General features: G+C 44.7%; 1 protein-coding gene across 1 annotated transcript in view; it reads right to left on the bottom strand.

Annotated features, from left to right (window-relative positions):
• dpp10 (dipeptidyl peptidase like 10) overlaps window positions 1–26973 on the bottom strand; it is an 837745-nt gene that overhangs the window by 77045 nt on the left and 733727 nt on the right. Inside the window, exons 10-13 of the mRNA XM_078229163.1 lie at window positions 25683–25780; window positions 24142–24265; window positions 21594–21632; window positions 2479–2586 (exon numbers count right to left, since the gene is read on the bottom strand). Coding sequence (XP_078085289.1) covers window positions 2479–2586; window positions 21594–21632; window positions 24142–24265; window positions 25683–25780 — 369 coding nt within the window. The remainder of the gene's footprint in view (window positions 1–2478; window positions 2587–21593; window positions 21633–24141; window positions 24266–25682; window positions 25781–26973) is intronic.

Genomic DNA, 26973 nt, shown 5'->3' with positions numbered 1-26973 from the left:
CAAAGCTGCTGGTTCAGTGAGATCGATAAGAAGACAAGCTGCTCTTGTCAAAAAAAAGTCCTTGGAATAAAAATGGTTTTGATGCTTCAGTTTATGTGAAGAATTCTGCTGCCCTTTATATTTACTGATAGCGACTCTATTAACTACTGTGCCCCTCACTTTTGCAATATGAGGGTTGCAACTCAAAGCTTCCTTGCTAGTTTCCAAAATAATTTCCCATAATTTATGGGGAGTGGGCGGGTAAGTGGAACTAAACCGCTATCAGATCAGCCATGATCTTATTGAATGGTGGGGCAGGCTCGAGGGGCTAGATGGCCTACTCCTGCTCCAATTCTTATGTTCTTATGTTCTTAAGACATTTCATGAGCCAGTATGTATAAGGTAAGAATCTCTCACATACTTGATGATATCTCCAAGTCACCAGCAATAAGCAGGAAGCAGCAGGAAGCCACTCAGAGGAATCTACACCCTCCTCCTTTTCTTGTGCTTGTATTCTAGTTAATAACTTGAATCTGTCACAGAGATTTTCTTGAGGTAAGTGCTGTCAGTGGCTTTCTAAGTGGTCTGAATATTTAACTTTTATTGAGGTTTTCTCCAAAGTCCCTATATTTACTTGTATGCTAGCTTTCCTGGGGTGGGTGAGGGAATGTAATACTAGGATTAGCGTCTGCCCTGAAGTAGATATTCAGGACTTTCACCAGCACACTCATTCACCTCTCCAATCTTTACGACAACAGGCTTGAAAACATTGGGTTAAATGAGCCCTGATAGCAATTGTCATAGTTCTTGCTGAGATGAATGTAGTTAACAATGTTAGGATCACACCCAATTAGTTCAATCACTTGTTCTTACATAATCAAACAAATTGAAGAGCACACCCCTTTTCTCTATGTCAGCTGGTCATTTTACTTGTCTTCAACAAATGTCTTTCGACCTCTTAGTCTTAATGAAGTTCTCTTCTCTTCAGCTGCCTCTTTATAAAATTCACTGATTGTCTTTGTGTCTTAAATTACAACGTTCACAGCAAGAAAATATTTTAAAATACAGTATGAGGTATTTTACTTCTGCTGAGACAATGTGAAAAACTTATTATTTACAGTTCATAGGAAAAGAACATGATGTGAGCTCATTAGCGTTTTAACTACTTACCATTTTACTGTTAGAATCATAGAATTCCTACAGTTCAGAAGGAGGCCATTCAGCCCATTGAGTCTGCACCAACTCTGAGAGAGCATTTCACCCAGGCCCACTGCAACCCCCCCCCACCATACCCCCCCCCCCACCATACCCTTACCCCCCCCCCATATAATCCACCTAATTTACACATCTTTGGACAATAAGGGACAATTTTGTATGGCCAATCCACCTAACTTGCACATCTTTAGACTGTGGGAGGAAACCAGAGCACCTGGAGGAAACCCATGCAGACACGGAGAGAGCATGCAAACATGTGTGAAGGTACAATGCTTTCAGAGCCCCAACATTCTCCCCCAAATTCTTCCTGTGAACAAGTGTTCAAATAGTCTGAAATGTTACAAATCTTACTGGGTAGAATTTTGAGGATGATGAGTGTTGAAAATCCACTGCCATTTAACACTCTCTTGAGCATTGATTGGCAGTGGGCTGGACTTCTGTCTGCCCTTGGAAGGATGCCTCATGTGTGAGAGCTGTTGGCAGATTGGCCATCTCTTCAACCCTGCCAGGTACAGCACTGCAGTGGTCCAAAGCAGAGAAGTGGTACTGCAGTGCTGTGCCTGGGACAAAGTCCCGGGACTTTGGAGAAAGTAAGTCCCGTGGGTTCTGGGGGTGGGAGGGTAGGGGACGCCTGGATGGGGAGGGAGGGTGATTGGGAGGGGGCAATCGCGATGCTGAGGTTGGGGGTGAGGTGATGTGCCAGGAGGAGGAGAGGGGTCCCAGGGCTCCAACATCCTGTGGGAGAGGCATTCCCAAATCTGAGGAGTCTTCAGAGTGAGACATCCCCACCAGCCCAGCCCTTCCCGGCTTGAGATGGGGAAAAATTTAAATGCCGCTTTCCCATTTTATTAATGTTGACTAAAAAAATCAGTATCACAGTAATATCTGAAATTAAATGCTCACTGCAGCTTATAAAATCCAATTACGCAAAGTGATAACAACATTTTGCAAAAGTTTGATGAATTGGAAAATGAGATCAATTCTAAATATACTTCTCCTCTAATCAAATGACTGGGCTTAACTGTTGAATTTTTTCTGTGCTGACCAGCAAGTGTAATATTTCATCTTCCATCACTTAACCAACACCAATCAAAACCTTGGAGCAGTTAACAGTAACAAGTGTGAAAACCATTGGTATTTCAAGGCCGTAATATTTCTTGAAGTTAATTAATGAAGGTGAAATTGATTTGACAGAGAAACAGCAACACCATCTGGAGCCTCCTGATCTCAATTATGTTCCACAGAGCAGGTTGTAAGTATAAAGCACAATCACCAGTGTCTCACCTGAAGCGTGAACATAGCAATATGATGGAATTCTCCTCGACCACCCTGTTTGACAGGCACAGTCATAAAAAACTTGCTGCCATCCTTTGAGAACACTGGTTCCTCATTCTAAAAAAAATAGAAAAGTCCCACAATATTACTGAAATGTATATTATGAAAGAACATTAAGAACAAAATCCAATTAGTTTTCCTTTCTAAAACCATCCAGGACAGAATTTTACGGCCCCTCCCGCTGAAGGGATTTTCCAGTCCTGCTGACGTCAATGGACTTTTGGATGGCTTGCCACATTTTCCAGCCTGGCTCGTGCCGCAATAGGGCCACAGAATTCCTTACCCCCACCACCTCGCCGAGATACAATTCAATTCCCTGGAGCCGTCACCTAATATGCTTTCAGTTCTCACAGATCAGATTAATATGTTCTCCGTGTTAAATTTCTCAATAAAACACATGAAAGTTACTCATTTCATTTCATGGAATCATGCAGCATTGAAAGAAGCCATTTTGTTGTTTGTGCCTATGCCATTCCTTTGAAAGCACTGTTTAATTGATCTCAAAACCCTGCAATTTTTTTCCTTTTCCGATATATATCAAAGGTTACTATTGATTCTGCTTCACCACATTTTCAGACAGTACATTTTAGTTTATAAGAACTCATTGCACAAAACAATTCTTCTCATCTTGTCCCTGGTTTTCATTTTGACACAGTGGCACAGTGGTTAGCACTGCTGCCTCACAGCTGCAGGGACCTGGGTTCAATTCTGGCCTTGGGTGACTGTCTGTGTGGAGTTTGCACTTTCTCCCTGTGTCTGCGTGCATTTCCTCCGGGTGCTTTGGTTTCCCCCCTCCTTCCAAAGATATGTAGGTTAGGTGGATTGGCCATGCTAAACTGCCCCTTAGTGTCCCAAGATGTGCAGGTTAGGTGGATTAGCCCTGGAAAATGAGTGGGGTTATGGGGATAGGGTGGGGGAGAGGGCCTGGGTAAGATACTCTGCCAGTATTAGCTGCCAGTCCAAAGATGTGCGGGTTAGGTTGATTGGCCAGGTTAAAAATTGCCCCTTAGAATCCTAAAATGCGTAGGTTAGAGGGATTAGCTGGTAAATATGTGGGGGTAGGGCCTGGGTGGGATTGTGGTCGGTGCAGACTCGATGGGCCGAATGGCCTCCTTCTGCACTGTAGGGTTTCTATGATTTCTATGAGAGTTAGTGCAGACTCGATGGGCCGATTGGACTCTTCTGCAGTGCAGGGATTCTATTCTATAATTATCTTAAATCTTTGTCCTCTGGTTACTGATCCTCCTGTCAGTGGAAACAGTTTCTTTCTGTTTACTCCTCATCATTTTGAACAACTCTATTATTTAATCTTCACTGTTTTTAAGGAGATGGATCGTACTTTCCCCCTGGTCTCGTACATAACTGAAGCCCCTCATCTCTGGCATCATTCTACTAAATCTCATCTGAACTTGATGCGCGACAATCAAGCACGAGGTACAAGGCTTCAGCGATTGAAGGCTTTTATTGACAAACAATGGAACTATCTAAACACGAATACACCATTCCAGACTGGAGGGGTCCCGCCTGAGCAGAGGGTCTTATACCTCTCCCAGGAGGCGGGGCCCGACCGGGATGTGCCATAACAGCATCCACCACAGGTATATTAATCCCACAGTGTAAACACCCTAGCCCAACAACAACATTATAACAACCCCACAGTGTCAACACCCTAACCCAACAGTAACATTGGAATAACCCCACAGTGGTAACCAACGATGGTTCACCACATTCACCCCTCCTTTGAAAACAAAGGCCGGCGGGGTGCGAAAACAGATTACATATATACAAAAAAATCTACAAGTCCAGACGGTCTGGAGGACCGCACCGTCGCTGTGATCTCCTCAACACCGGTTGTGACACCGGAGCAGGTGCTTGCGGTGGCGTTCTCTCCAAAACAGCGTCCGGCTGTCCCCTCGAGGACTCACAGGCCGGTTGACCCTGGTGAAGCGGTGGTGCAGGGGACCCCGGTACCTTCTGTGGTGGCGCCGATCTCCGAGTCTCAGGCAAGCTGTACATGGGAGTATAACTGTTATGCACTGGTCCCGGTGCTGACCGCGCCACGTCCGGGGAAGAAAGAAGTGATAGGGGATTCGTGACAGGGGGTATGGGAGCGACAGGAGTTGCTACGTCCCCTGCGGGCGCCAGGTCTCGAATCGAGACCGTGTCCTCTCGCCCGTCAGGATATGCCACATAGGCATACTGAGGGTTGGCGTGGAGGAGTTGGACCGGTTCGACCAAGGGGTCGGACTTGCGGGCCCTTACATGTCGCCGCAGAAGGACGGGTCCTGGGTACGTCAACCAGGCTGGTAAGGAGATCCCCGAGGACGACTTCCGAGGGAATGAGAACATCCTCTCGTGGGGAGTAGCATTGGTTGCCGTACACAGGAGGGAGCGAATGGAATGAAGCGCATTTGGAAGGACCTCCTGCCAACGGGAGACTGGAAGGCCCCTGGACTTCAGCGCCAATAGGACAGCCTTCCAGACTGTAGCATTCTCTCTCTCCACCTGTCCGTTGCCCCTAGGGTTGTAGCTCGTGGTTCTACTAGAGGCAATCCCGTATGAGAGCAGGAATTGCCTCAAGTCGTTACTCATGAACGACGAGCCCCTGTCGCTATGTATGTAGCAGGGGTACCCGAACAGGGTAAAAAGATCACGGAATGCCTTAATCACCGTGGCAGTCGACGTGTCCGCACAGGGGACAACAAACGGGAACCGGGAGTATTCATCTATGATATTGAGAAAGTACACATTCCGGTCCGTTGAGGGAAGGGGGCCCTTAAAATCCACACTTAGCCTCTCGAAGGGGCGAGTGGCCTTGACCAATTGTGCCTGGTCAGGTCGATAAAAGTGCGGTTTGCATTCCGCGCAAATCCGACAGCTTCTCGTTACTGACCTGACATCCTCCACCGAGTAGGGCAGGTTGCGGGCTTTTATGAAGTGGTAGAGCCGAGTGACCCCAGGATGGCACAGGTCATTATGGAGGGCGTTCAAGCGGTCCTCCTGCATGATAGCGCATGTTCCGCGCAAGAGGGCATCCGAGGGCTCATTGAGTTTCCCTGGACGATACATAATATCGTAATTATAGGTGGAGAGCTCGATTCTCCACCGCAAGACCTTGTCATTCTTGATCTTGCCCCTCTGCGTATTACTGAACATAAACGCCACGGATCGCTGATCCGTGATCAGGGTGAACCGCTTCCCCGCCAGGTAATGGCGCCAGTGTCTGATGGCCTCCACAATAGCCTGGGCCTCCTTCTCCACCGCTGAATGCCGAATTTCGGGACCTTGAAGGGTGCGGGAAAAAAACGCGACGGGCCTGCCTGCCTGGTTTAGTGTGGCGGCCAGGGCGAAATCCGATGCATCACTTTCCACCTGAAAAGGGATGGATTCATCCACCGCGTGCATCGTGGCTTTCGCAATGTCGCTTTTCAAAGCCTTGAAGGCCAATTGGGCCTCCGGCGTGAGTGGGAAAGTCGTGGACTTGATGAGCGGACGGGCTTTGTCCGCGTAGTTGGGGACCCACTGCGCATAATAAGAGAAGAAGCCGAGGCAGCTCCTCAGTGCTTTTACGCTAGCGGGCAAGGGAAGTTCAGTAAGGGGGCGCATACGGTCTGGATCAGGGCCGATGACCCCGTTTTCCACCACGTATCCCAGGATAGCTAACCTGCGCGTACGGAATACACACTTCTCCCTGTTATAGGTCAGATTCAGGCGAGATGCAGTGCGCAGAAAGTTCTGGAGGTTTGTGTCATGGTCCTGCTGGTCATGGCCGCAGATGGTGACATTATCCAGGTACGGGAAGGTAGCCCGCAACCCGTTCTGGTCCACCATTCGGTCCATAGCACGCTGGAAGACCGAGACCCCATTGGTGACACCAAATGGAACCCTAAGAAACTGATACAGACGACCATCCGCCTCAAAAGCCGTGTATTGTCGGTCCTCTGGGCGGATGGGGTGTTGGTGGTAGGCGGACTTAAGGTCTATGGTGGAGAACACCCAGTACTGCGCAATCTGATTGACCATATCAGATATGCGCGGGAGAGGATACGCATCCAGCTGTGTATAACGGTTAATGGTCTGACTGTAGTCGATGACCATCCGGGGTTTGTTCCCGCTTTTAACCACCACGACCTGCGCTCTCCACGGACTAGCACTGGGCTGTATGATCCCTTCTTTGAGGAGCCGCTGAACCTCAGATCTGATGAAGATCCGGTCTTCAGCGCTGTAACGCCTACTTTTAGTAGCGATGGGCTTGCAGCCTGGTACCAGATTCTTAAATAAAGAGGGTGTGGTGATCTTTTGTGTGGAAAGATTGCATGCGGGGCGCTTTGGACAATTTGGAGGCTGCGGCTGATTCCCTACTGCCAGCGAAGGGAGTGGCCCACCGTACTGTAGGATCACACTCTTCATGTGGACCATAAAGTTTAGTCCGAGGAGAATTGGCGCGCAAAGATGCGGTAACACAAGGAGCCTGTATCGCTCGTAAATTGTGCCCTGCACCTCCAGAGTTACCACACAACGTCCTTGGATCGGTACAGACCGGGACCGTGATGCCATAGAAATTGTCTGTTTGGCAGGTAGAACCCGGAGTCCACTTTGCAGTGTCGGGGTGAATAAAACTCTCGGTGCTCCCACTGTCAAACAGACAATACACAGTACGACCATTTACCTTGATGTTCATCATCGAACAGTCAAGCCTGTGATGCTTTGTCTGGTCCAGAGTGATCGACGCCACCGTTGGCCCTTGGACGTCACTGCAGGCAGCCGAGGTTGATGCTGAGGACCCCTGCTGGTCGCTCCTGGTCGTCGTCGACCAAGATGGCCGCCCCCATGAATCGCACGTGGGTGAGGGCGCCAAGCGTAGCGACTCCTGGTGGTCATCCTCCTCCTCCGCCAGCCACAATGGCGTCGTCCTGGGTTCGCACGTGGTCGGACCTCGTGGGTACTGCGACGCCGATGGAGATTGTCTCCGTTCTGGAGGGTCACAGGCTGCACTGCCGTTCTTGGGCTTCGATCTGCAGACTTTCGCGTAGTGCCCCTTTTTGCCGCACTGACTGCAGATCACCGTTTTAGCTGGACACTGTTGCCGTGGATGCTTGGCTCCTCCGCAAAAATAGCACCGCTGGCCGCCAGGAGCTGCCGCCGTCGTCGGGTCGATATGGGAGCGCGAGCCCGTGGGGCGAGGAGGGATTTGTGCCTGCTCCTGCCACGTTGTCTCCACGTGGTCTTCGGGGTACAGAGCCAAGCTTTTCGACGCTGCCTCCAGCATCTCAGCCATCTCCATCGCTTGGGTCAGGTTGAGATTCCCTTTCTCCAATAGCTTGAGCCGGATGTACGAGGACCCTACCCCTGCTACAAACGCATCTCGGGCGAGGTCGTACATGTACTGCTCAGCCGACACAGCTTTGCAGTCGCAGCCCCTGGCAAGCTGCAAGAGCTCATTGGCGTAGTCCTCCATGGTTTCGCCCGACTGCCGACGTCGTGTAGCGAGGAGGTAACGAGCGTGAATCTCGTTGGGTGGTCTCGTGTATCGCTTTTTCAAGAGCTCGATGGCCCTCGGGTAAGTGGTGGCCGCACGAATCGCGAAATAGACCGTGTCGCTTACCCTCGCATGGAGGACCTGGAGTCTGTCGTTGTCCGTAGTAACTGCTGCAGAGGCTGCCAGGTAGTCCTCGAAACACTTCAGCCAGTGGTCGAAGGTGTTAGAGGCGCCGACCGCACGTGGGTCCAGCGTCAGACGCTCTGGTTTCAGCATTTGCTCCATACTCTCTTTACTGTCGAGAGTTTTGTGTTTGTCAATAAAATTGATGCGCGACAATCAAGCACGAGGTACAAGGCTTCAGCGATTGAAGGCTTTTATTGACAAACAATGGAACTATCTAAACACGAGTACACCATTCCAGACTGGAGGGGTCGCGCCTGAGCAGAGGGTCTTATACCTCTCCCAGGAGGCGGGGCCCGACCGGGATGTGCCATAACAGCATCCACCACAGGTATATTAATCCCACAGTATAAACACCCTAGCCCAACAACAACATTATAACAACCCCACAGTGTCAACACCCTAACCCAACAGTAACATTGGAATAACCCCACAGTGGTAACCAACGATGGTTCACCACAGAACCCTTTCCAAGTTCTTCCTAATGTCCAGTGCCAGAATTGGATACTTTACGCAGCTGGGGCCTAACTTGTAATATGAAGAAGACTTGCCGTGACCTCCTTGCTGTGACTCTGTTTACAAAGGAAACAATCCCATATATTGTTAACAGCCTTATCGACCTGACCTGCCACCTTCAAGATTTGTGCCTGTGAACTCCCAGGTTGCTCTGTTCTTGCACCTCCTTTAAAATTGGACCATTTAATTTATCCTCATTTCTATCTCCAAATTGTAACACTTTGCAGCTTAAATTTATTGTGGAGAAATGCAATGTGTCTGCCCATTTCACCGGCCTGTCTGTGGCCTCCTGAAGTCTGCCACTCTCCTCTTTACAAGATATTTGAATATCCTCTTTCTCTTCCAGCAGACTTCAGTAGCACAGCGGGCCGGGAGATTCTAGCGGAGGCCATTTTGTGGGCTCCCCGCTGGGCGCCATAGCCTCTGCACGTTTCTGGCAGTCAGATTTCCGATGTCGTCTGCTTCACGCCGGAAGTCGGTGTAGAGCTGCACAATTTATTTAAATGATAATTTTGAAATATTTGAATATCGTTGGAGTGCCCGGAGGCTTCAGTCTCCAGCCTCTCCTCATCCCACAGCAGGATTTCACTCCAGCGGGGTTTAGTATAACTCCCCACTTGTGGGGAGCTGGCGGCCCGACCCCGCTGGAGAGAAAGGGGGAAATCAAGGCCCCTCAGAGGGTCGGGTGCTGGGGGATGCCCCCTGGACATTGCCACCTTGGCAGTGCCAGCCTGGGGTACTATTTGGTATTAGGCATTGGGCAGTGCTGATGGAGGTAGGGCCTCTGGTGGGTGATTGGTAGGGGTGGGGGGAGTACCGCTGCCATTCTGCACTTTGGGCTGAGTGACAGAGGGAGGGAGGCCAGTGATTGGGGCTGGCCATAGGTGTGTGGGGGGGATCAGGAGATCAGGGCTGCGGGGGGGGAGGGTATCGATGCTGGCCCGGGCATGTTTGGGGAGCCAGTGATCGGGCAGTGGGAGGGCTGGCAATGCGGGGGTCACCGGGCTGGCCAGCAATCTGGAGGCCGGCAGACAGGGGCCACTGTGCATGTGCCGATCTCAGTGCTGACAGATCAGTGCACGTGTAGTGACCCCAACGCTCTGCTGCCGGCCTCCCCAGTTTTTTGAACTGATTCACGCGAGTGCACTCAGCAATGTATAAAGTGTGGGAGATTCATTTTGAAACTCCAGCTGAAAAAACCTAGCGGGACTTACTCCAGTTTTTATGCAAATTTGACACTTAGAATTTTTTGGGGAGAATCGTCTCCATGATTCAATAAACTTGTTAAAGGGAAAGTTGTGAGCATTGATCATTTTCTCCACTCAGACCGGTGCAGGCTGAACCGTAGAATTCAAAGTAGAAGAGGATCGGTGTGGGTTCAACTACCTGCAATTTATTTGTATTTACTAAATTCAAAGGTTTCATGTCTTATTAAAACAGGAGCCCTCCCTAATGATGCTCAACACTACACTAAAGAAAACACATAAGATCAATGCGTAACTTAACACAAAGGCACAGTTTGAAAAAAAATCTGAACTGATTTTATACAAGTTGCTCACTGGATTACAACTTTAGACTTTTATCATTATTCCAGTCCTACCAGAGCTACTATCGATAATACGATTTTGTTTTGCTTGGACCTTTCTCAAGTATCCTACGGACATTATAAATGGAGTAAAGATAATCGGAATGTATTCCCATCATCCAGGATCCCAAACACTACATTCAGGTGAAAAATGTTACTTGTGTTTCTTTTATTTAGGATGCTGTATTTGCTGCTCCCAGTGTAGTGTCCCCTAAACTGAAGAATCCAAACACCAACTGGGCAATCACTTTATTGAATACCTCTTTTCAGCTCACCAGTCTGACTCTGTGCTTCCAATTGCTTGCCTTTTTAATTCTTCATCTCACTCCCACTTTGACCTGGATTCTTGGCATCTGACATTGTTACTTGGTCATAGAGTCATTTGCAGCACAGAAGGAGGCCACTCAACCCACCACTCAATGCCAGCTCCCCATGGAGCACGTCGGTCAGTCCCACACACCCCATTCAGTCCCAGTAGCCCTGCAAATTTATTTCCTTCAAGTTCCCATCCTATTTCCTTTTGATTATTTCTGCATCCACCTCTTCTAATGAAATTCTTTGCAACCTTGAGGAACAACATCTTTCAATTAAGCACTTGATAATCTTCAGGATTCAACATGGAGTTCAACAGTTATAGATCAGAAACACTGTTCCTATATTTTTGATGTGGAGATGCCAGCGTTGGACTGGGGTAAACACAGTAAGAAGTTTAAATACCTCTTTAAATACCTCTTTTAAATACCTCTTAGCAAGGTGTTGTTAAACTTCTTCCTATATTTTTGGACAACAGATGCTGCCAAACGTTCTGCTGTTGCCTCCAGACCCATCTTTTATTTATTTATTTGTCTCATTATCACCCCATTTTGCCTTGCACTATCATTCATTTTATCTTTTCATAGTAACTTCATTGCAGTGTTAATGTAAGCCTACTTGTGACAATAAATAAACTTTAAAAACTTTAAATTCCTGCTTCCCAACACATCACAGATCTTCCCTTTTTTCCTTCTCCATTCCACCCCTCCAGCTGCTTTTCTTGTCCCTGCTCTTGCTTAAAACCTGTTAAAACTCCAACTTTTCCCAGTTCTGATCAACAAACACCAACCTGAAATGTTAAGTTTGTTTTTCTCTCTCCTCTATGAGAAGGATGGTCTACACCTTAATCAGAAGGGGACCAATATCCTGGGGGGTAAATTTGCTAAGGCCATGCAGGGAGGTTTAAACTGATTCGGGGGGGGGGAGGGATCCTGAGTAGTGGGGCTGAAAGTGAGGGATGCATGGATGGGGACTGCAATGCACGGCATTGCAGAGGTGGGGTGGAGCAGGGTTTGAAATGTGTATACTTCAATGCCAGGAGTATTCGCAATAAAGTGGGTGAACTTGCAGCGTGGATCAGTACCTGGGACTTCGATGTTGTGGCTATTTCAGAGACATGGATAGAGCAGGGGCAGGAATGGATGCTGCAGGTCCCGGGGTTCAAATGTTTTAGTCGAAGTAGGGAAGGAGGTAGAAGAGGGGGAGGGGTAGCATTATTGGTCAGAGATTGTATCACAGTGTCAGAGAGGAGGTTTGATGAGGACTTATCTGTTGAGGTAGTATGGGCGGAGATTAGAAATAGGAGAGGAGAGGTCACCCTGTTGGGAGTCTTTATAGACCTCCTAAAAGTTCTAGAGAGGTTGAGGAAAGGATTGCGGAGTCAATCCTGCTTAGGAGTGAAAGTAATAGGGCAATTGTTATGGGGGATTTTAACTTGACTAATATTGACTGGAATTGTTATAGCTCTAGCTCGTTAGAGGGGTCAGTTTTTGTTCAAAGCGTGCAGGAAGGTTTTTTGACTCAGTATGTAGACAGGCCAACTAGAGGTGAGGCTATATTGGATCTGGTGCTGGGAAATGAGCCAGACCAGGTGCTAGACTTGGAAGTTGGTGTGCATTTTGGTGATAGTGACCACAATTCGGTTACGTTCACCTTAGTGATGGAAAGGGATAGGCATGAACCTCGGGCCAGTGGTTTTAGCTGGGGGAAGGGTAATTATGAGGCTATTAGGAGAGAATTAGGAAACATAGGTTGGACTAGGAGATTACAGGGACTGGGAACGTCCGACATGTGGAGTTTTTTCAAGGAGCAGCTACTGCGAGTCTGTGATAGGTATGTCCCTGTCAGGCAAGGAGGAATTGGTAGGGCTAGGGAACCGTGGTGCACCAAAAAAGTTTCTTTGTTGGTTAAAAAGAAAAAGGAGGCTTATGTTCGGATGAGACGTGAGCACTCGGGTAGTGCACTAGAAAGCTTTAGATTGGCTAAGAGGGAGTTGAAGAGCGAGCTTAGAAGGGCTAAAAGGGGACATGAGAAGACTTTGGCGGATAGGGTTAAAGAGAATCCTAAGGCGTTCTATAGGTATGTCAAGAACAGAAGGTTGGTTAGGGCAAGTTTAGGGCCAGTTATAGATGGCAGAGGGAAGTTATGTGTGGAACCGGAGGAGATTGGTGAAGCATTGAACCAATATTTCTCTTCGGTGTTCACGCAAGGGGACATGAATATAGCTGAGGAGGACACTGGGTTGCAGGGGAGTAGAATAGACAGTATTACAGTTGATAAGGAGGATGTGCAGGATATTCTGGAGGGTCTGAAAATAGATAAATCCCCTGGTCCGGATGGGATTTATCCAAGGATTCTCTGGGAGGCAAGAGAAGTGATTGCAGAGCCTCTGGCTCTGATCTTCAGGTCGTCGTTGGCCTCTGGTATAGTACCAGAAGATTGGAGGTTAGCGAATGTTGTCCCATTGTTTAAGAAGGGGAACAGAGACTTCCCCGGGAATTATAGACCGGTGAGTCTCACTTCTGTTGTCGGCAAGATGTTGGAAAAAATTATAAGGGATAGGATTTATAGTTATTTGGAGAGTAATGAATTGATAGGTGATAGTCAGCATGGTTTTGTGGCAGGTAGGTCGTGCCTTACTAACCTTATTGAGTTTTTTGAGAAAGTGACCAAGGAGGTGGATGGGGGCAAGGCAGTGGACGTGGTATATATGGATTTTAGTAAGGCGTTTGATAAGGTTCACCATGGTAGGCTTCTGCAGAAAATGCAGATGTATGGGATTGGGGGTGATCTAGGAAATTGGATCAGGAATTGGCTAGCGGATAGGAAACAGAGGGTGGTGGTTGATAGTAAATATTCATCATGGAGTGCGGTTACAAGTGGTGTACCTCAGGGATCTGTTTTGGGGCCACTGCTGTTTGTAATATTTATTAATGATCTGGATGAGGGTATAGTTGGGTGGATTAGCAAATTTGCTGATGACACCAAAGTCGGTGGTGTGGTAGACAGTGAGGAAGGGTGTCGTAGTTTGCAGGAAGACTTAGACAGGTTGCAAAGTTGGGCCGAGAGGTGGCGGATGGAGTTTAATGCGGAGAAGTGTGAGGTAATTCACTTTGGTAGGAATAACAGATGTGTTGAGTATAGGGCTAACGGGAGGACTTTGAATAGTGTGGAGGAGCAGAGGGATCTAGGTGTATGTGTGCATAGATCCCTGAAAGTTGGGAATCAAGTAGATAAGGTTGTTAAGAAGGCATATGGTGTCTTGGCGTTTATTGGTAGGGGGATTGAATTTAGGAGTCGTAGCGTTATGTTGCAACTGTACACAACTCTGGTGCGGCCGCACTTGGAGTACTGTGTGCAGTTCTGGTCCCCACATTACAGGAAGGATGTGGAGGCTTTGGAGAGGGTGCAGAGGAGGTTTACCAGGATGTTGCCTGGTATGGAGGGGAGATCCTATGAGGAGAGGCTGAGGGATTTGGGATTGTTTTCGCTGGAAAGGCGGCGGCTAAGAGGGGATCTTATTGAAACATATAAGATGATTAGAGGTTTAGATAGGGTGGATAGTGATAGCCTTTTTCCTCTGATGGAGAAATCCAGCACGAGGGGGCATGGCTTTAAATTGAGGGGGGGTAGTTATAGAACCGATGTCAGGGGTAGGTTCTTTACCCAGAGGGTGGTGAGGGATTGGAATGCCCTGCCAGCATCAGTAGTAAATGCGCCTAGTTTGGGGGCGTTTAAGAGATCCGTAGATAGGTTCATGGACGAAAAGAAATTGGTTTAGGTTGGAGGGTCACAGTTTTTTTTTCTTAACTGGTCGGTGCAACATCGTGGGCCGAAGGGCCTGTTCTGCGCTGTAATGTTCTATGTTCTATGTTTAGATGCTGTTTACTTTCACCATTTTCTGTTTTGATTTCAAATATCCAGCATTCCAATAATTTGCTTTTGTTTTATGGTCCTTGAATGTTTTGAGTCTAGATTATACGTAAGTCGCCATATAAGCATTGCAAAGCCAAAATAAAGGAAGGACTTCTTATTAATCTATGATATTTTATTATGTAAACAAATGCTTTCAATAAAAATCCTTTCAAATTCTTTCCAGGGGAGGGATTGAACATGGAATCTGTTGTGTCTGGAGGGCCACTTGGCTTGGGTCCTCTGAGGAAATTAAATCAATTAGTTAATTATAAAGTGCTAAATGGAATGTTCTTTTGTGTAATATTCCCTCCAGTTCAGCTGTCTGGACAGTGCACAACATTTGATGCCACTGTGTCATGTTAGATACCGGCAGACTTTTATTTGTGTTTAAATAGTTTGGCTGCTCTGATTGAGAGTTTTGGCTGATGGATAATATTTTGTAAGATGGCAGGACTATTAAATGTGCTTGATTTTACTTCACTGGAATCAAATATATATAGACGTTACAGATTTGGCTGCTAGTTTCCAATTCCTATTGGCGCGGTACAACAGCTCTGTAAACGTTTAACCATATTGAAGAAATGAGGACAATTCAAGATCTTGTCATTTTATCCGTACCTGGGAGTATAGTTGAAAGCAGATTTTGAATATTTCACAGATTGTTAGCTTTCTTTCAAAATGCGTAAAGTTGGAAGGTTGAAGGGGGCAAACTACAAACTGGGTTAACTGTTATAGGGCGGCACAGTGGCACAGTGGTTAACATTGCTGCCTCACAGCGCCAGGGACCCAGGTTCGATTCCCGGCTTGGGTCACTGTCTGTGTGAAATTTGCATCTTCTCCCCGTGTCTCTATGGGTTTCTTCCGGGTTCTCCAGTTTCCTCCCACAGTCCAAAGATGTGCAGGATAGGTGGGTTGATCATGCTAAATTTTCCTTCAGTGTACCCGAACAGGCGCCGGAGTGTGGTGACGAGGGGATCTTCACAGAAGCTTCATTGCAGTGTTAATGTAAGCCTACTTGTGACACTAATAATTAAACTTACTTACTTATTTAGCCAGAAAGAAGGGAAGGACCTGGTGAATTTTAACTTTTATCACTGATGGAAATGTTGCTTGAATTTGCTTTGCATTTAGTGCAAGGAGAAGAAAACCAGTACACTGACAGCTGATTTGCCATTGCATATTTTTGCCCAGGAAATAAAAGTGCAAATTATTCCAGATGGACTGCAGGCTGTTAGGGACCCAGCCTAGCGTCTCTCGTCAGACCGATGGAGAAAATGGTGCTACAGAAGACTGAATTGTATGCAGCTATCACTTTAAGAATTTTATGTGGTTAGCTGTTCTCAATATTGCAACAGTGTATGAAGATGATGGGCATTATTCATTTTGCTTGGGAGTGGAGGGAAGGGACAGCTTTTAGTGCGTGTGTTTGTGTGTCCGAGGGGCTGGTGGTGTCTTTTTGGTTCTTAATAAACTGTCTTTGGAGTCACCTTCAATCTGTGTCCTGTGTCCTCCTCGGAAAGGTACAAACCCAAATATTGGTAGTGAATGGGATTCAAAATAGTCATATAATGAATTGAACAAAATGAAGGGCATGACACATTCGAATCTGATGCAAATCCATAAACTTTTGCCACATTATATTGATAACAAAGAGCAGGATTGTTGCAGCTAGTCATGACTGACTTGAAGGTATCTAAAGCGGACAATATTCCAAACAACGCACAGGTAGCAGCGATTCTGAATTCAATAATATTACCTTGGAGGAGTTTTGCTAGACAAACCCAGCAGTAAATCATATGACACTTTAACAATGGTACTTTGGAAACACATGACAATAATGGCAGTGAAAGTGGCAGAGAGATGAAAATGTATTCCTCAAGACCAAGGGCAGACAGGGTATACCAGTGATTATGTTATGCAGTCAGACCACATTTTCCCACTGTTCAACTTTGACAATGTTGGATGAAAACCCATTTCATTAGTGGTCTATGGAGTGAATCCACATCACTCAAACTTAAGGAAAGAATGAGTGCAATCCCCAGGCTGATGTTCCAAAGGACAGAGAACCACACATTCACACGCAAAGAAATAATGGGAGAGACATGAGTGATGAAAACTGGACTACCACAGATGGGAGTTGTGCTCATGCAGGGGGATCAGATGCCATGGTAAACACTGTGGATGGAAACTCATAAAGGAATTCGCAGAACAAGGAGAAGAGCAGAGACAAGTAAAGTCACACTTTCAATATGGAAAGAAATTACCATCCTGATGCATGTTGGTTTAAATCAGCTACTTGTAGGTGTTAAGATTCAGCTGCTAGATTCACTTGCAGATAGGTCTGAGACCATTCAATTTTGTTGAACTTCTGTCTGCCTGTTAGGCCAGCAAACAGGTCCTCAATCATTGGTAATGAATACTGATCTGCACAGAGAACTAGATTGATTGTTGTCTTGAAATCCAGCAAATACGTACCGTGCTGTCCTATTTCATTACAGGCACTATTAGGGTTGCCCAGTTATTGATAATAACGGGTTCTAAAACTCCTGTGTTTACAAATCTCTTCAATTCTGATTCTGCCTTTGGATGTATAGCATAAGGTACCACTCTGACCTTGAGATACTTCAGTTGACTGGTTTAATCTTGACTGACACTTGAACTCTTTTCATTGATCCTAGTATATCTTTGAATACACTACTGTATTTCTCCAAAGATGCTTTGTAATTTTGTCTTAGAATCCATTAATCTGTTCAGATTCAGCTTTATCTTCTCTCGCCAGGAACAACCAAAAAGAGATGGAAAGTTTCCTTGGACAACATGGAGTGGCAACTCTGCTGTTTGCCCACTTAACTCTGCTTTGATGGTGATGTATCCTCTGAGATGCATTATTTCCTCAGTGTACGTCCATAGGATAAGATCTGCTGGCTTTAAGGGTCAATGCTTCAGATGTTGTTTGTCGGTGATCTCATGGAACCTCCATTCTGATTGTTTTCCCTTCTTTGGTATATCTGGGTTTTATTTCGAGACACCCTTCTGCAAAAGTTGTATTATTCCAGCAAGTCCTGACTGTGTGACCAATCTTGCCACAATTTCTGCATTTGCTCTTCTTGCTCCAGCACTCAGCCTGTGAATGGACTGTTTTTTGCACAGCTATGACAAATCTGTTGTTGGATAGACTTCTTCTGGATGGCACTCATGTTATGGATCCTCATGCTTGCTCCTAGCTGAGAAGTCTCTTTTGCAGCAAGCTCCATTGAAACGGCTATCTCCAAGACTGTTTTTAACTCTAAATTCGTTCCATTAATAATCTTTGCCATATATCTTTGTTTCTAAGGCCACAAACAAATCTGTCTCGGAGAGTATCATCCAAAGAGTCACCAAATTCACAATGTTCGCGAGGCTTCAGTGACCACTACGCTTCAGAGTAGTGATGAACTGCACAATATTTTCTCCATCTCATTGATCACTTTTATGTAAACGAGAACACTCTGCTATGATCAATGGTCTTGGGGCATAATGATCTTTTAAAGTTTTGGTTAGTTCTTCAAGAGTTTTACTACCAAGTTTTTGGGTTGAAGCAAGTAGACTAAAAGTTTTATACTGCCAATAGTGCTTAGGAAAACAGGGACTACAATATACACGGGTATTTTATTGGCTTGGATATGAGACTTCCAATTCTCAGATTCTTCCTCGAATAGTCCAATGTTGCCAAAATTTCCTGCCATTTTTCACTAGTATTGTAAACTGTATAATAGCACCTTTGATGGAAAATGGTCCAGATTCTGTGGCAGTGTGAGCCAACTGCAGTGTCTCTTTTTCACCAAAGACTTCCTGCAGTGCAAAAATCTTTTCTCTCCCACTCTACCTCTGTGCCTATTCTAATGGTATGCGTGGCGTGGCTCTGCAGCCTGAACTCCTCAAGGTTTAAGTTTAAGTAGCTAGGGACCTTCTTTTCTGCCCACAATCTTACTGGTCCAATGTCAGGTGCCATTGCCTAACCTGCTGTTGATTTTTGTCCGATGTTGGGACTTCCTGTTGTCCTTCAATGGTAAGTGCTATTTTGATTTTTCTGGTCTTTTTTTCATTGAAGAATTGAAATCCGCTCCTCATTGCCAGTTTTCTTTTGATTCTGTTAGATTTGTAGTGCTTGTTTCAGGATAAGAGAATAGAAAGTGATAGCACGTGGGTTTTGGGTGTAACAACATAACAGGTTAATTAGGTAGCTGTTTAATCCAACCGGGGCTAGATCTAAACTGAATAAAGCCTGTGAAATAGCTGAAGATGTCACAGACTGACCCACGTGACCAAACCATTAAATACCCAATAACTCAAATACATAACCGTTACGATCAGGTGAGGAGAGGTTGAATGGCTCCTCTCTTTTCCCACTTCTCATTTGACTGCACCAGGTTCTTTTTTCAAAAGGATGTACATGCTAATTCAGTGAATGTAAACTGTTCACATACTGTGATTATAAAAGACACAAATGACAGGTTTCAGTCTTCAAAAAACAAAAGAAAATAGTATTTATTTGTAGTTAACTTAGTCTAATAAAAATAATATAAATGCTTTGATCTTCACACACACACACACCACACACACACACTTGAAGTTCATACAAACATAAATAGATTACAGAGTGGCAGAAAGCTTAAGTCATTCAAAGTCCAGTAAAGGTAAAAGGATAGATGGTTCTCGAAGGTTTGTGGCTTGGCTGGCTGCAGACTAAACTCAGTGATCATTCTGGGTTGGCGTGAGGTGGTTTTCAGGTGTATATGGACAATTTATCTGTTCTTCTGAAGAAAGCAGCTGTGGGGTTGAGTTCCTTTTTAAAATCTCTGTCTGTGGCACATGTCAAAAAGTACAGACAAGGTTTGAAACTTGGAAGCTATCTGTAGAGAGAGCGTGAGAGGGACCCTACAGGGATCTTACTACTTTAACGTCTCATGTAATTAAACACACACAGCATTAGCTTGCTGGTCATGTGACCCTTGCTGTCCAACTGCCCAGTGATTCAAATATGGTTATGGCTAGTGTATTCCAGTTGTAACTTGATGAGGTTATAGCTGGGAATTCCTCTTTCAGCCTTTGCCTGAAATGATTATGGCTAATGGTGGTTTGTCTCCACTCCACTGAGCACTCAGGAGTCCCGTGAATGTGGACAGGAAATGTGGTTCATTCACATTCCCCGATGTTTGTGATGGGCCCTTATAGCTAGGCTCTTTTTAAAAATTCATTTATGGGATGTGGGCTTCACTGACTAGGCCAGCATTCATTGCCCACCTTTAATTGTCCTGGAGAAGGTGGTGGTGAGCTGCCTTTTTGAACTACTGAAGTCCAATAATGACTTTGGAATGCAGAAGATCCAGTGATACAAACATGAAACCATCTTTGATTGTGATTTTAAATTGCTGGAATGTGGCTTTAGTCTTTCCAAAAAAAAAATCAGTTAGTGGTTTCCAGCCAGGAAATTTATAAAGTCCTTTTTTATATAAAAGCATGGTTTACAACCAATATAAAAAATTTATTGTGCAAATGTCTATGTGATCGAGATACGCACGGCAGGGTTCACAAACTGAAAGCACTTTCTAGGAAGTCTGTTCGTTGGGAATTACACAGGCAAACAGAAGTGAATGTCAGGAAGCATAGTAGGGATAAAAGGTTCAATTATCAGATCCAAGGGCAATCAAGCTTTGCAAATATATTGTTCACGGATCATGTTAATATTTCAGAGGTAATGTTTAGTACTGAGAAGATTATTGTTGTAAAGGTAAGGTAATTAAAATGCTGAGCATTAGTGATTTCCAGAACACCTAGAGAAATGGCAGTACAGAATGTTACCCATGTTTGTTTAATAGAGTCACAATAGACGAGATGAAGTTATAAAACAATCGATGGGTTCAGTTGGGGAAATTGTAAGTGAGGGATAATTAACTTGGAGGTCAGCTTGAGGATAACCCAGATCAGGTTACATCATCATGCGAATGGGTGGAGCTTAGGACGGCCCTCTGTTTTCAATTTACCTGTACGTGTCCAGGGAGAGGTTTTTAGTTGCAGTTTGGACCTTGTGTGGTTTGCGGTTCACTGAGAGATGTTAGCCAAAATTAGTGGCAGTTAGACAGATCTGCACTGCGGAGAGAGTTAAAAAAACAACTTCATAACTGACCATGTGGAAGGCGGGTGAGGCTTAATTTAAGTTTGAATTTTGGAGTTACAGGAACTGGGGGATTGCCTGTGTGTTTTTCTTGCCCCATTTTGTATCTGTTGTAGATTAATTGATAAACATTAATTGCTATTACTGGTCAGCAATTCCATTATCATTATATCATATGATTACAGGATGGACCTATAGTCATATGATATAAAGCTGATGAACCTTGGTCTTTTGTTGTCTTGCAATTCCTGTCTTATAATTCCTGTGCTCCGAAAAGCAAAACCTAACTATGCAAACTGCAGGTGACCCTGAACTTTCAATTGCCTGCCACTTTTATTCTACCCACGCCACTCCCACTCTCTGTTCTTGGCCTCCTACACTTTTCCAATGAAGCTCGAGGAATAGCAGCTCATCTTACAATCAGGCCTTCCGGACTCAGCAATGAGTTCAACATATTCAGATCATAATCTCTGCCCCCATGTTTTTGGATGGCAGCTATTTTTAATGATTCTGCCATTTCCCATTTATTCTTTCTCCAATATTTTGTTTCTTTATTTGTCTCATTAGCATCTCTAACATCACACATTTTGTCATTTAATCTTTTCAGACTTTCACCTGAGCACAAATTTTCCCTTTTATTTTTCCCCCCACCTCCCGTTTTACACTGCTTCTGTACTTCCCTAAACAAAATTGCATCTCAAACTTTTTCCAGTTCTAACAAAAAGATCATTGACCTCTGCATCTCTCTCCACAAATCTTTATGACCTGTTGATTATTTCCAGCTCCTCTGTTTTAACTATAGCGATGTTACTGTCTTCTACCACATTGCTGGGCACATTATATATATATATATATGTTCTTAATGTCAATTTGATGAATTCAGTCACATGATGAATTCATTTTTGTCAGTTTTTTCTTACCTGTTTAGAAAGCCAAAGTTCAGACACTGTTTCATGTTTCTAAAATGATCAGAATAAAGAAATAAAATGAAAACGCATGCAAAACACGAACAATCATCAATCGGAAAGAATTTCTTTCCATACCAGTCACCGAGCCTTGTAAAATACTTAATATAAAATGTGCATATGTTTACACCTTTCTTTTTAACAGTGAAAAAGGAATATTTGCCACTTACAATACAGGTAACCACACATAATTTACAAGGCTATTGTATATTAACAGCTTGGATCAGGCTTGTTCACTGCATCAAACACTTCAACATTGTCACACAGGCTTCGCTAGCAATTTAGTGCCAGTCCAGGTCATGAATCCATTTTTAATATGATTGACGGTTCATGAGAATATGGCACGCAAAAATGGAATGGCAAATAAAAGAACTGTTTTATGTAAAGGTTTCTTGATCTGAGTCATATTGAATGGTGATTGCCGTGGCTGGCAGCATTGTGAAGGGTATGAGGAGCTGAGGTTACTACTTGGCAGGTGAGCATAAGTAGCATTGGCAGAGGTTTATTAGCAATCTCCACCCTCGAAGCTGCAGATTCCAGTTCAGGCAGAGAAAGGAAATGAGATAAAAATGCAATGTAGTAATAAAAATGTTTGGCAGGAGGCAAGAATTCCACTTTGGCAGTGCTGGAGGATATAATTATGGTTCAGCGTATTTGACCAATTAATACATTTTGCTAAACCTTATCTATTTGTTTTAGTTTCAAGTTGATTTCTGCTTAAGGCATTTTCCTCCCCATCTAAATTGGACCAATTCATTTTCTGAATGAGTCATATATCAAGCCTGAGAAAACCAGATTTCCTACAGACAGCATATAGCAATAATGCATTTATAATCTTCCATTTGTTTTAGATTTTTTTAGAGGACCTGTCACTATCACAAAGCTCTTCTTAAGGGTAAGCACAATATTCCATTCTGTTCTGGATCCTTAAGGAAAGCCAAGTTAGTTGACTTCTTAACCAGAGGGAAAGCTGAGCGTCCTCATACGAGTAGAATTAATAAATTAGGACCTCAGACTTAGTAGAGAAGATTTCCCCATACATTCCACCTGCTTCCCCCACCACTAAAACCCAATGATCTTAATGAAAATGCTGTCACTGAACAGGAAAAGCACACCCAAAGTGACAGAATTTTCTGTACCAGTCCTTTAACATGGCCCAGGGTGATCCAAGGAGAGGACCAATCCCTGGAGATCACTAGCCAAATGCCAAAAGCCTCCGTCCTCACTCGTGTCTGGGATGTTCCGGTGCCGCTGAAAGTAAATGGAGTTTTATCTGGAACACTAAATTCTCTGTTCTCATTTGCAGTAGGGTGGGCATGTACGAAATTGGAGAATCCCTCCCACGAAGTGGATCCAATTTTAACTCAGGGTAAATTAATGGGTTTTGAGTCAGTTTTAAAGTCCAGCCTAAAGATTTGATTGCATGCAGACAATAAGCTGGGCTGGGAAGGGTTAGATTTTGGCTATTTTGCCCATCCTTGTATCTATGGCCTGCCCACCTGGATCCCTGCCAACCTATTGAGGGCATGTCTATCTGGGCACCTCTGTGCTAGAGTACTAGGTGAGTAACCACCCAGGAAAATGAGGGTGGAATGCAATGATTGTGCTTGAACACTGTACTTATGCCAAATGTGGATGCAGATACAGAAGCAGCACGATGGCACAATGGTTAGCATTGCTGCCTCACAGCACCAGGGACCTGGATTTGATTCTGGCCTTGGGTGACTGTGTGAAGTTTGCACATTCTCCCCACGTCTGCGTGGGTTTCTGCTGGGTCCGCCAGTTTCCTCCCACAGTCCAAAGATGTATAGGTTAGATGAATTGGCCATGGTAAAAGTATAGGGTTTACAGTATTGGGGGGGAGGGGGGGGGGGTTACGGGATGGGTGGGGGGTGGATGGATGGGTGATGGTTGGATAAGATGCTATTTCGGAGAGTTGGTGCAGGCTAGATGGGCCGAATGGCCTCCTTCTGCACCGTAGGGATTCTATGAGACTTATTTCTTCTCCTATTGACCCCACTGAAAAATCCCAGAAATCTGGCACAAAGTAAAAGAGGCAAGAGAACCAGCAAACATTTTGTGACGGAGAAATGGGTGTTTCTGGGAGTGATGGGAAGCAAAATGAGTCCTATTAGTCTGTGTTGAATGAAGAATATTTACTCTCTAGTCAGCTTATATAGCTCATCAAACAGCAGCTAAGAGAAGGAAAGGGGTATGCCTCCATGTTTAAATAATCATGTTGGTTTAGAATTCTGACTGAGTTGGAAATGCCCGGCTGCAGCAGGTAGCCAACTCTGTAATATTTTGTCAGTTTAAAGAGAAAAGCTTGGTAAAGATAAGGTGGAACTCAATTGATCTGTAGGATTAGAAATCATTTATTGGCAGGTATGATCAACTTCAATTAGTTACAAATTTATTAGTTGATTAGAAGTCTTCTGGCAAATGATCTCTGCATTTAGCAGCATTCAATAGCATCACAGTTCATGAGAGCAGAATGTCTTACCTTAGAACAAGCTCCAGTTGTAATTTCGCATGTAGTAAGAATGGAGACATTTTGCGGTCTGTTCAGCCAGTTTACCACAGTCTTCGTGCTGCTGACCCACTTCACCATTGTGATATAATATTCCCTTGTTGAAAAGAAATTCAATCTCAGAATTGATAAAGAAAAATCTTTACTAAAACTACACGCCAATGTTGTTAAATGTGGTGCTATAAAGCACATCTAATAAATTTGATTCACAAATAACAAATAGCTGAAATCAAGCAACAATCTGCAATTATCCTTCTTCAGAAATAAACGATCATGCTTTATTTTTAGGTGCATTTCCTTCATACTGTTTTAAGACATGCTAACTTTCTCATTGTGAACACTGCTGTACGTTGCTATTTGGGTAAAACTAATCACTAAGAACAGACGTTCAATTGATTTTTGGCACAGGCACTGCTGACAGCTTGTGGGTATAAACTGGGTCCAGGCGACAAACCAGATCATTTCTCAATCAATAGTGCTAAATAGTGTTGAAACTAGAAATAATATTGTAGAAAGAAACATTCACAGTGGTGTTCACCAGCCTAAGGTTTTATTAAATTGATTGGGGAAAGTTGTAGGCTGCTGAGTACAGAGCGGTAAACTTTGTCGAGGATAAGACATCAAGGAGCCTGGCATCAGGTCCACTCTAATTGTGAGCCTCGACAGTGAGGCCAGAGTCAACTCAGCCATCAAAGGAAATCCTGATTTTCCTTTTATCCCCTCACAGCTCGCACACGCTGCTGTCTAGTTCCCTGAAGCTGAGAAGCAGATTAATCTTGGCAGCTAAAACTTCTAGTCTGGCCTCACGATTGACTGACAAGTATTATATCAACTATGTTGGATGCAGTGTTGGAAAGGATCAGCTACTCCATTGTATCTACCACTTGTCAAGGCTTGCCAGTTGTAAAGGTGCAACTTGTGTCAAGTTGCAATATATAGTTAGAACTTATCATGCTTGCAGAAAAAAAATTGGACTTTGTTAATTTTCCCATCAACTGGAATGATGGAAGTTATGGTGATGGTGACTGATATCTTCAAAAATCTCTCTCAGACATTGTAGCCTGTTAGTGTGGCTGCAGACTGCTGTACTGATCCATTGCACCACATAGGGCCAGAGTTGTCCTGGAGATTTCTCTCCATTTGTTTCTGTTTATCCCAGCTCAGTTACCAGGAAGATATGAGCTTCACTGGTGCCAGGTACTTCCTTGCATTGTTGGGGAAGGGACTTCATGCATTAGCTTCATTTAAATTATTTTTATGAGCTGCCTAATGGCCAGTCTCCAGTCGCAGTGATAGAAATGAATTCACCATCTGTGTGTACTACAGGCAAAGATTGAATGGGAAATGTGACTAAGAACAATGGAAAGCTGACTCATTTAATGGTAAGTTCTGGGTTGGAGCCTAAAATTATTCTTCAGTTGTAATCAAGGTGCCATTGTGTAATACCTCTATAACTACCAGAACTCATTATTTCCAAATTGATCAAATGAGGGTGACTGTCTACCCAATCTTACTTGGACTTGAAGCTCTCTGGTGGCATCAGTTCAAGGGTATGAGTTGGTCCATAAAGGTTCACCACAAACAGCTTCACTATTGGATTCACTTGTCCTGCCTGATAAGAAATAAAATGATTAGTGAAGTCTGCTGAATGACACGTGGTACATAATAGGCTGGATTTCCATCCGCGAGGCGTGTCGTGGGAGTTGGGAAAATTCTTGATTTGACCCACTGATAGGAGAAGGTGCCTGCAAGGATAAGATTTTCATTTTGGCAGGGAGCAGGTGTGGGTGGGGGGAAGGATGGGGTTTGGTGTGGGATGCAATTGGGCTTGTCCACCCGGGACCCAGGGACTGTGGGGCTTGGAGGCAGGCTGTTTAAAATGCTGGTTTCAGTATTATGGGACTTCATCCCAGTTATAATTTAAAAAAATGAAAGATCCACCAGCCCTCGCATCTTACCTCCCACACATTCCCCATACTCTAGCCATGTCACATCAAAGCCACCCCTTATGGTCCCTCATATCCCCATGCCAAAGGATGCCCCCCAAATAACCACTATGGTCCCTCATGCCCAGGTATGCCCCCCCAAACAGTCCTATTGTCCCTCATGCCCGTATGCTTAGATATCCTGAACAACACAAGTGGCTTCTCATGTTCCTCCATGCCAGGGTATGCCTACACAATCCATATGGCCTCCCATTTCCCCATGCCAAGGTATAACCCCTTTAAGTCCTTATGGCCCCACATGGCACCATGCCAAGGTAAGCACCTACTCACCCCATGGTCCATCATGTCCCCATGTCACATTAAGCTCCCAAACAACCTGATGGTCCCTTGTGCGCCCCATGCAAAACTCGTGATCTTCCATGCCCATTCAGCCATTTTAGACTGTATAGAAACAATGAACCTTATGGTGACAATAGGATGCTTAAAGAAAAACTTGAAAGAACATTGATAACTTCCCAATTTCTTCAACAAAATCTCATTTTTATACAGACCAATGAAAATAACAATAATACAGATCCTTTAAAAACATCAATAGCAGAAACTGCAAACACTTGACCCTTCTTTATCTTGCATAAATAAACATTGTGACATTTGCAGTATAGTCTAGGCAGCTGGAGCTGCCAATCAAACAATGTTTTCCTGGGGCTCAGGTGTTTTAGTACTCTAATGGATGTCTGTGCTTCCAGAAAAGAATGTGTATTAGCCTTTTGAAACACCTTGATACCCAAAGAAAATATTGTGATTGAGGGCTCTGGCTCTCTGATCTATGCTGTTAATTGTCAAGAGTAAGACAGAAAGT

Source organism: Mustelus asterias, chromosome 14, assembly GCF_964213995.1.
Source record: "Mustelus asterias chromosome 14, sMusAst1.hap1.1, whole genome shotgun sequence".
NCBI lineage: Eukaryota > Metazoa > Chordata > Chondrichthyes > Carcharhiniformes > Triakidae > Mustelus > Mustelus asterias.
The sequence above is the reverse complement of the archived record's forward strand: the minus strand, read 5'-3'. Positions and strand labels throughout refer to the sequence as shown.